General features: G+C 50.4%; 2 protein-coding genes across 2 annotated transcripts in view; one reads left to right on the top strand and one right to left on the bottom strand.

Annotated features, from left to right (window-relative positions):
- Positions 1 to 5: 5 nt before the first annotated feature.
- Positions 6 to 1,093, bottom strand: tmt1a.1 (thiol methyltransferase 1A, tandem duplicate 1). The gene is made up of 2 exons (XM_060068548.1): positions 549 to 1,093; positions 6 to 312 (listed from the first exon to the last, which is right to left on the bottom strand). The coding sequence occupies exons 1-2, from the start codon at positions 1,041 to 1,043 to the stop codon at positions 79 to 81; spliced, it is 729 nt and encodes a 242-aa protein (XP_059924531.1). The 5' UTR covers positions 1,044 to 1,093; the 3' UTR covers positions 6 to 78.
- A 3,396-nt stretch (positions 1,094 to 4,489) lies between these two features.
- Positions 4,490 to 10,370, top strand: part of scn8ab (sodium channel, voltage gated, type VIII, alpha subunit b) — a 31,601-nt gene continuing 25,720 nt past the window's right edge. Inside the window, 3 exon segments of the mRNA XM_060069923.1 lie at positions 4,490 to 4,645; positions 8,508 to 8,753; positions 8,756 to 8,844. Of these exon segments, the coding sequence (XP_059925906.1) occupies positions 8,564 to 8,753; positions 8,756 to 8,844 (279 nt within the window). The 5' untranslated portion in view covers positions 4,490 to 4,645; positions 8,508 to 8,563.

The following is a 10,370-nucleotide window of genomic DNA, read 5'->3' as shown; positions in this document are numbered from 1 at the left end:
GATGCCACAAAACCCTACACCTTTAAGTGGAACGGTCGGTCATTCTCTCAGTGTTGTGACTTGGATATCAGGCAAAATCTACTTGACGGCGTAGCCCACGATGTGTGGCTTGATCAGGAAGTTGAGGGGAGCCTCGATGCGCTTCAGTTTGAGCTCGGAGAACCCAGCGGCCTCCAGGTCGTTCCAGGTCGACCGGGTCAGCTCACAGCCATCGCCAAAGTAGTACCACATGGGCTGGAGAACGTGCTGGAAGAAGTAGGTCCAGGAGGAGCGCTCTGCGACCACGTGCTCCATGAAGAAGAGGGCTCCCCCCTGCCAACACACCCCCAGTTAGGACCCCACATGCATCCTCCTGGCTGGTGAAGGCAGGCTCATGCTCTAATGTAGCTGGGTACGTTTGCATTACATTCAGACACACTGAAACATTGATGTGTTCATTGTTAAAGTACTTTGGCCTCTTCATTTTATTAGACAGGCTTCATTGTTTTGGTTGCAAATAATCTGGTTGCAAATTGTCTGGGTCCATGCGCAACAGGTGGTCTACTCACGGGCCTGAGCATGCGGTGGGCCTCCTGAATGGTGCGGGTCATGTCCCGCACAGAGCACAGCACCAGGGTGGCCACAACGACGTCAACAGCCTCGTCCTCAATCGACCCCATGTCCTCCCCGGCCGCCACCAAGAACCTCTCGAAAGACAGGTGGGTGTTCTCGCTCATACCCTTCTCCAGGTATTTCTTGAAGTGTCTGTTGGGATCGGTGCAGATGACTTTGCAGCCAGGTGGGTAGTATTTGAAGTTGGTCCCGGTCCCGCAGCCTATCTCCAGGACGGTTAGCGGCTCGGAGGGCTTCTTGAAGTCCGGAAGGTTGCTGAACAGGTCCCTCTTTTTGTCATCCATTTTCGCATTGTACGAAACGCTAATTTTGGACATGAGCAACGCGAAGAAGCCTTTGTACCATTGGTAGAGACCAACTGCTTCGATCAGTTGGAGGGGCAACGTCAACACCTTAAAGAACAAGGTAAGAAAGTTCATAAGCAGCTCCATGTTGACGCTCTGCTGAGGGGGAGAGGCTGTCAGGGGTGGAACATCCGGTTGGCTCAGAGAGCGACGCTGTCAGGCGGGACACTTCCGGCCTGATAAGGGGGCGACGCTTTCAGAAACTTCCGATCTGCTCGGGGAGGGACGTTGTCAGGAGGCGAACTTCCGGCCTGTGATCAGAGTACTGTCTATTCAGGGTTATTATTCAGCTTCCGCATTGGGATTTATATCGCATATCAGAGCACTAGTGCAACTAACAGTCAGACTACTGTGTCGTCGGCGATATTGTGTCGAACCACAGAAATCCATCCAGTTTATGAAAGACATTGGACCAGAAACAAACCAAATGTACATCAACTAACACTTGCACATTTTAACATGATTATTTATTTTTTTCGTCTCATCCAGGTATTTCTATGGATCATGAGTGGCCACCATAAAGGACACACTCAACAGTTTGATGATGGTAGGATAGTGATTGCGTCATTGGACGCTATCCCACCTTCTAACGTCATACAATATGACTTCCCACCTCGTCATGTCTCTGCCTGAGAGCCTTCTAGACGTCTGCATATCTGCATCAGAACTCAGAGGATCTCCTTAGACAACACAGACGCTATGGAGAAATCCTGGCCACGCCATTTTAATAGTTTGATAAGGAACCTTTTTAATATATGTAATTTGTATAATCATTCTGGTGTATAGATTCAATCTCTCCCCTGGTAAATGTGCGTAATGGTTGCAGTTCAAAGTCATCCCACCAGGTAGAGACATAGCTTAACAATTCATATGACCGTTAACAACAATAATATGATGTTCACGTGATGCAGTGGTCCTACATCTATTCATTTGATGTATGTGCTTCAGAGACTCACTAGAACAAGGGTCTCCTGGTTGGGCAGAGAACCCATGTTTTCCTGTAAGGAGCTGGGTGGATTTCTGTGAGGATTCCCTTCAGTTGAACTATAAGAGCCGTACATTGTTTATCTTAAAGAACATCCAGGTGGTTTTAAAATAGGCTGCCTCTTCCCCATCCTATAGGAACCCCTAGCAGGGATATGAGAGGACTTCTGTGAGACACCCCTCTGAGCTCTTACTGGTGATATGGTGGAGGAGAACATGTCCTGGTGGAGGAGAACAGGAAGAAGAACACTGCGTGCCACAGGGCTACCAAAACCTCTCATGCCGTCACCATCTGTGGCCGGCTAAAATTAGCTACGTGTTTTCACTACCATGTCAAAACAAGTGAGATTAACATTTCGTTAACGCATGACATCATATATATTAACATATCATCGATACAGTATTCCCCATGTAATAAATAAATAAACCAACGCAGGGATCAGGAATGGAGGCATGCAGAGATAATAGTCTTATTCTTTTGTGTGGTGATCCTGGGGCCCGTCCTGGGGACCGGGGGACAGGAGCTCAGGGGGGGGGCAAACAGCCTAACCCAGCACCAGCCCTCAACCCTGACCCTGACCCCAAAGATAATAGGTGCTTTCACTTAGACCTCGTTTCCTCCCTGCTTTTCATTTGAGCCTCCCCTCTGACGCACTTATTGTATGTTGTACATCCATGCACTTAAGAATAGTACTTAGCTAGGATAAGATGCTACACAATGCTCCCTTTGTTGTATACGGAAATGGGTTCACCTTGCGATCGTAGTGCTTGGCACTTGGTTCTATGAACATCCTTACTGTACCGACGGCGATATATTGTTGTTTCTCTTCTTCTGACAAATGTACTTATTGTTTGCTTTGGATAAAAGCGTCTGCTGAATGCCCCGAATGTAAATGTGAATGCAAGCATCAGGACGTTGTATTTGTGAAATAATCCATAGTCAGGGATACGCCCCCAATACTGATCTGCCTGGATCCTCTCTCCTTCACCATGGATGGGTTGGAAGACATGTGTGGTGGCAGAAGGCTTCCTGGTCAACGCCGAGGGTAAGGTGGTTGAGGTTTAGAGGCTATGTTTGCACAATGCTTCCCAAAAAAAATAGAATACATTTAGATTTGAAACTTAATAATTTCTTCTTTTATTACTTGTTTAAATGATCAACACATGAAAAGATTCACAAGACGTTTCAGGAGAGCTTGCTGAACAACAAGAGACGTGTTGGGGTTCATAGCACCTATCTATGAACCCCGTCTCTCGTTGGGGAGAGACGTCTCTCCGATCAGTTATTAACATGTTTATAACTGACCAGTTAACACTTATTAATCCACATCATGGAGGAGATTTGGAATCATTTTACAATCTATCTCTTTTCATATATTTTTTTGTATTTCTTTTTCTCTCTTCTTCTAGTTCCTTGACATTTTCTTCATAAGGTTCACTATAGATGCATGGATATATATATATATATATATATATATATATATATATATATATATATATATATATATATATATATATATATATATATAATATGGTTATGTTCAGTGCATAGCAACATCAGGCCTAGTTTTAGGATTCTGTGCCAATTCTGTAACCAATTACTAACAATAGTTCATTTTCCATAACTACTGGTCTGACAAACTAGTGGGTAAGCTTAATTTAAAAACTGCAATCAACTTTATCAGGAATTTTACAAGAAAGAAACAAATCACCACGATCACGTGGCATAAATCGACGATTGCAGAATATCACCGCGATATGTTTGAGTATACTGTTCAATCGGACCTCACTAACCTGACTTCAAACATGTCTTTAACTTTAACTGAGAATAAAGAATAATTCATTGTTTGGCCAACACTTATACATATGAAGCCTATAACATCCCTTGATGGACTATTGATTGACATGTGTCATATAACAAGGCGTTAGTTAAAAATCTCCAAATGAGTGAATCCTTTGGCCATTGGTCTTTGAGTATATTTGTCGCTTGAATTGGTTTGCATTAATTCCTTACGGAATTATCAACATGTCATTTTTATGTCTTAAATTTAAATGGCTTGTAAAATGTTTAACTGTGTTCATTTGAAAGACCTAAACCAAACGTGCACGTTTAGGGTTAATATGCTATGGTTGGGCTGATGACGGCCTTGGTGAAATAGCCTTTATTTAAGATAAGCCCACTACCTAATGTTACTAGATTAACTTGAGGTCGCCCTTGCCATAGTGTGAGTTAAGGGATCATCCTAGAAGACATCGCTGGAGGTCCAACGTGCTTCCAGCTCTAACAACTCAAACTAAGCAGAAAGGTTTAGCGTCAGATGCACCTTGCAGGCCGATCCCTTATCAGGCTGTCTGTCCAGGGTGAGTAACAAATATATTGAACGCGATATATCATTCCTATCAACCTAGATAAAAACGTTAGGATTTCTAACCAACAACCACGTCTAACGTCTTGGTTGACTACATCGCTTATTTTAGGGGTCTTTTTGCTTACGCTGCTGCGGACTCTGGCGGTTGTTGTAACCGAAGGCATTTAGCGACGCTCCCTAACAATCTGCTGAGAGTCATCAATTATGCAGCGGAGCCGCGCGCACCGGGAAGGGAGATAGCAGCAACAATATGGCGACAGCCGCAGTCACTCTCGACTCTTTTCCACATCTGCACTTCAGTGACATCTTTCTGGATTTCTTTTAATACGAGAAAAAGTAAGTAGACCATGTGTTTGTCCTGTGTGGCTGATCGGTGGGGCGGGATGCGCCGAGTCCTCCGGCTCTGCTGACCGCATCCCTCTGCCGCAGAGCGGTCCCTCTCTCAGCATCCTCGCCTCCTCCCGCGGAGGCTCCTTGCCAATCCACGGCCCGATATGCATGCGAAACACCGGGTTAAAAGTGGGCTCGATTCGGCCCCTCTGCCGAGCAGGCGGGCCGCCGTGTCCCGCAGTAGCGCGGTGCAGACAGACGGCCGGGAGCCCGATCGGGGTGTTGGCCTGGCGGGATGACATCTCGATGTGTCAGAATGTGAAACAGACGCATACTGGCTACGGGATGGGAGGCAGCAGCACGGCAAACTTCGGTGCGTGTGGTGGCGTGTGCTCGCCCCTGTGCGGGAGGTGGTCCTCGGGTCTGGGCCCGGTGGATCAGGGTTGGCCCCCATCATGTAATGTTGGAGCATGTATAATGTGAGTTAATCCACCACCTCTCCGCGACACCACCCACCCCCCCCGAACCCCCCGACCCCATCTCTTCGGAGGCTGCGTGAGGAGGAGAGGTGCGTCTGAGTTCGGCACTTTGTGATGGGGGGCCGTGGGCCATCGTTCATTCTTTAGGAGCGAAGGTAGAATATGTGTTTTGTAACGCGGCGGTAAGGTCTGCACGCTCACAAGTTCACCCGAGAGACGCTCGGAGGCTCCGTCGTTCAGAGACGGTCCGCGGGTGTGGTAGACCTTTATAATATTTGTATTCAACCTATTCACTGTTTTATAGTAAGGTTTTATTCAGAATCTGTCGCTGGGCTATGAAGGGGTGAGGAACCCACAGCGACGGGCGTTGAGCTGCAGACGTCCCGGGAACGGATCAGCCGCTCTGTGCTACTCAGCCTCAGCATCACTGAGCCACACTGCAGCATTTTCAGGCTCCGGCCCTGGCGGTACACCTCAGTAAACAGGAGCCCTCCTCACGGAGACCAGCAGGTCCACGACGGGCCGCGGGCCTCTTAGGGGAAGACGACATTCGGCGTCAATAGTCAGGAATGAGGTCATAGTTGAACCATTCAAGGGAGGATGATGTCTTTCCTAAAACGTGATTGACCTACCTCCTCCCCTAGCAGAGCCCTGCTGTAGGAGTTCTGATGGGCTAGGCTAGGCTCTAGGGCCTGTGTTATGGGGGGGGGGGGGGGGGGACCTGGACGAAAGGTTATTTAAGGGCCCGGGGCGATGGCAGATATGATCAACAGCAGAATGCATCGCCTTCCCCCTGATCTGGGAGCTCGGCGCCTCGCATCGCATGGCGCAAACAGAGGCTGCTGGCCAGAGCCAGCCTCCATGTGGCTGAGAGGGGGGGGTGGGGGGGGGGGGGGGGGGACGTGCACCAGCCTGGCCCCCACCAACCACCACGGGCTTTTCCCTACATGTAATTAATTCGCTGGTGTCCACGATCCCTCCTCCCATCACCAGTGCATTCCCCCCAATCCCCCCCCCCCCCCCCCCCACCCTGTCTCTGGCCAGCCTCCACCCCTGGGTTTGGCCGGTGTGGTCGGCTAAGAGCCTTTAGTGATCCCAGTCTTGAGGTGTAGCCCACTGAGATGTTCCCCTGTGCCACCTGGCCCCCCGCTGCGGGACTCTGCGTCGCGGCCTGCAGCCGCCGCCTCTGCTGACGCGGCGGCCCCGACGCCGTCACCGGAGGAGTCACGGACGGGAAGGCTGCTCCCCGATAACGCCCGTTCCGCTGGAGACGCTGTCGTCTCCGTGCACCCCGGTCACTCGACGGACACGCTCGGATCGAAGGGGGGGGGGGGGTTGTCTTACAGAGACAGAGACGGGAGCCGTTTGGATGTTAGTGTTGTTGAGCGCGCGGGATCAGCGGCGGGACAGAGCGGACGGATCGGACGGTTGCGCGTGAGTAGGGGTGGCTGGGTTGAAGCTGGCTCCGTCGCCGGGGCTCACCTTGAGCCGGTGTGATCAATGGACGGAGCGTCGCTGGAGGAGGCTTAGAGGTCCTTCGAGGTTGGCTTGGTTACCCGAAGCGTGCCGCGTGTGTCTCTCGGCTGTAGCCGGTTGCGTTGTAGCCAGGGTCTGTTGTGTCGTTGCGTTTATCTAATCCTATGAATGCATTTCATTTATTTCATGCTGCTCAATCGAGGGCTGCAGAGACCGGCTACTTAATTCTAATTGAGTGTGTGATATCCAAAGTGATGCGTTAATGAGGCTGGTCCGTGGGCGATGTCACGCCGGACCCTAGGACATACACACACACTGCCCGGCTGGAGACACGGTGTCCTGTCGGTTACTATATGGCATTAGGATGAGTCAGTTATATCTATTCACTTATCGACAGGACTCAAACCCATTCTGTGAGTCAGAGTTGGGCTAGTTTTGCATCCGCAGTAGGTCAAACCTTACACTGTCCATCCTTATGATATGTATAGGCTACTGACCAATCAAATCACTGCATATGCTTCTTCTATAAGCGCTTTTCATGTCTATATCTATAGGACACTTATTAACCGTGCATTAACCATGTTATGAGGGAATAAATCCAGACGGAACTATTACCTTATACCATTAGCAGATGCTCGTTGGCATAGGTTTCCAAGGTGGGACATGGTTTGGTTCAGAAGACGGTAAAACGATATTGTTATCAATTGGAAACATTTGAGTTAACATGCTGTGGTTGGTCGATGCTTTGGTTCAACGACACTATTGCCCTCGGTTGAGGCCAGATCCGATTGTTAAACAGGTCCCGTTGTAAGTGTAATTACACTCATCCCGACGGTAAATGTGGACACGTCTCCTTGTTTCACATCCTTACAGTCGACAGATGATCACTCAACCATAAGCTCACATTCAAGATATAGGATTATAAACCCATGCTTGTCTTGTAATGTGTCTGTGTCTGTCCACCTGTCTGTCTCTGTGTCTGTCTTTAAACCTGTCTATCTGTCTGTCGGTCTGCCTGCCTTTGTCTCTGTCTGTCTGTCGGCCTGTATGTCTGTCGCTCCGTCCCCTCTTTATTGCTCTATCATTGTTTTTGTCTGTCTGTCTGTCTGTCTGTCTGTCTGTCTGTCTGTCTGTCTGTCTGTCTGTCTGTCTGTCTGTCTGTCTGTCTGTCTGTCTGTCTGTCTGTCTGTCTGTCTGTCTGTCTGTCTGTCTGTCTGTCTGTCTGTCTGTCTGTCTGTCTGTCTGTCTGTCTGTCTGTCTGTCTGTCTGTCTGTCTGTCTGTCTGTCTGTGTCGGTCTGCCTCTACATTTGTCTGTCTGCCTGTGTGTGTCTCTGTATCTGTCTGCCTCTCTATGTGAGTGTGTGTCTGTCTGTGCGTTTGTCTATCTGTGTAAATGTCTATCCTGTCTGTCTGCTTCACTATGTCTGTATCTGTGTGTCTGTCTGTCAGTCTGTAAGTGTATCTGTATGTCTGTTTATGTCTGTTTTTGTCTGTGTTTGTGTGTGTCAGTCTATCTGTGCGTCTGTATGTCTCTGTGTGTCAGTCTATCTGTGTGTCTGTCTGTGTCTGTGTGTCAGTCTATCTGTGTGTCTGTCTGTGTCTGTGTGTCAGTCTATCTGTGCGTCTGTCTGTGTCTGTGTGTCAGTCTATCTGTCTGTCTGTGTCTGTGTGTCAGTCTATCTGTGCGTCTGTCTGTGTCTGTGTGTCAGTCTATCTGTGCGTCTGTCTGTGTCTGTGTGTCAGTCTATCTGTGCGTCTGTCTGTGTCTGTGTGTCAGTCTATCTGTGCGTCTGTCTGTGTCTGTGTGTCAGTCTATCTGTGTGTCTGTCTGTGTCTGTGTGTCAGTCTATCTGTGTGTCTGTCTGTGTCTGTGTGTCCATGCATCTCTAACCACGGCGTCTCTCCTCTACAGATCAGGGTCCCGGGGATGCAGAGCCAATAGAGTGCCTCTAGCTGCAGGATGAAAACATGGCTGCTCCCATTATGGCACCCCCAGGCCCGGACAGCTTCAAGAAGTTCACTCCCGAATCGCTCGCTAACATCGAGAAGCGCATCCTAGAGGAGAAGAACAAGAAGCCGCCCAAGCCCCGATCGGACAGCAGCCACCGCGACGCCGACGACGAGAATGAACGCAAACCCAACAGCGACCTGGAGGCCGGAAGAGCGTCCCGTTCATCTACGGCGACGTGCCCAAGGGCATGTTCGCCATTCCGCTCCAGGACCTCGACCCCTACTACATCAACGAGAAAGTGAGTCCCGGTGTCTCCGGTGCGGCCGGCCATTTGTTTTTGTAGCACAATGTAGTGGGGAGTGTGGGGACGATGAGTCCAGGGAGAGAGGGTGTCGTTACAGGACAATTGATTCATGGGCAGAGGAGACGGACGGACAGACGGATAGACTGGGCTGCTGTCGTCGTCGGGTTCTCTGTGCTCTGATGTGAACGCATGTGATGTAGGGGGGGGGGGCCCGTAGGTGTACGGGCACCACGGGGTCCCAGCTGGAGACGGAGGGGAGTTTAGCATATCGGTTCGTCGATGGGGAAGGGGAGATTCCTGATGGCACAGACGACCTTGACGCATAATTCCACACACCAGTGCTTTGATGCCCTGGCGTTCATTACATTACCAGCAGGCCCGTAGAGACTGACGGGGGGATCCTCCATCTTCTAGCTCCACCATGCTGCAGGCAGGCGGTGTGTGTTATCTCTGCACTGTGAAGGCCCCGTGAGAAGGCAGGGGGTGCAGCTAGCGGCCCGATGGATGGAGAGGTTGAGGAGATGCCTCCGAGTCTGAACAGCGGCAACCTGCTAATTGGAAGGGCTACTTATGACAGGACTTCCTGATGAGATGGGGCTCTTTAGACGTCCAGTAAACATAAAGAGTGTACTCTTTCCTGCTTGTGGTCGCCCGCTCTTATCTGCCATTGCAGCAGAGTGTTAAAGGTCATTTCAGGGCCCTGGTGTACGCTACAGCCAATACTGGAAGAAACCCTCAAGCTCAATGCATAGAGACTCTAGAGTCTAGAGTATATAGACGGTAGACCATAGGGACCATATACAGAAGTACAGGAGATACATATCACCATTCAGGACGTCCTGTTCCCTCTGAAAGGTTTCTTGGGCGTCACAGGGAGCTAGCTCGCTACCTAGCCGCCCCTGCTGACCGCCCTGTGGAGCGGAGGATGGTTTTAGCAGCGGGGCGCTCAGCCGCCACCTGACTCCTTCACCTTCCTCCCTGGATGACTCTCCTCCTGTTGCCACTGTCCCGGGGCGTGGGGGTCACCTTCCCCCCGTCCTGCCCGGAGCCCCGGGCCAGCAGACGGCGGGGCGGGCGGGCGGTGGGTGGGGTGGGGAGGGAGGAGTCGTCCCTTCAGCTGTAGGGTGGCCAGCAGCCGCCGGGTCGCTGGCCTGTAAGAGAATATGCTATCCTGTCAGGGGGCGGCCTCAGCACTAAGGGACAACTCAGTGCACCTCTCTCTCTCTCTCTCTCTCTCTCTCTCTCTCTGTCTCTGTCTCTCTGTCTCTCTGTCTCTCTCTCTGTCTCTCTCTCTCTCTCTCTCTCTCTCTCTCCCTCCCTCTCCCTCTGTGTCTCTACCTCTCTCTCTCTCACTACCTCACTCTCTCTATGTCTATCTGTCTCTTTCTCTGTCTCTCTCTCTCTCTCTCTCTCTGTCTCTCTCCCTCTTTCTGTCTCTACCTGTCCATGTCTCTCTCTCTCCCTCCCTCTCCCTCTGTGTCTCTACCTCTCTCTCTCTCTCTCTCACTACCTCACTCTCT

This window comes from Gadus macrocephalus, chromosome 13, assembly GCF_031168955.1.
Source record: "Gadus macrocephalus chromosome 13, ASM3116895v1".
NCBI lineage: Eukaryota > Metazoa > Chordata > Actinopteri > Gadiformes > Gadidae > Gadus > Gadus macrocephalus.
The sequence above is the reverse complement of the archived record's forward strand: the minus strand, read 5'-3'. Positions and strand labels throughout refer to the sequence as shown.

What these genes read in the sequence shown, in the direction of transcription:
- tmt1a.1 (XM_060068548.1), bottom strand. Translation starts at nt 1,043, where the DNA reads ATGGAGCTGCTTATGAACTTTCTTACCTTGTTCTTTAAGGTGTTGACG. An exon ending in CCCACCGCATGCTCAGGCCC is followed by an intron (nt 313 to 548) that starts GTGAGTAGACCA and finishes GTGTGTTGGCAG; the next exon opens with GGGGGAGCCCTCTTCTTCAT.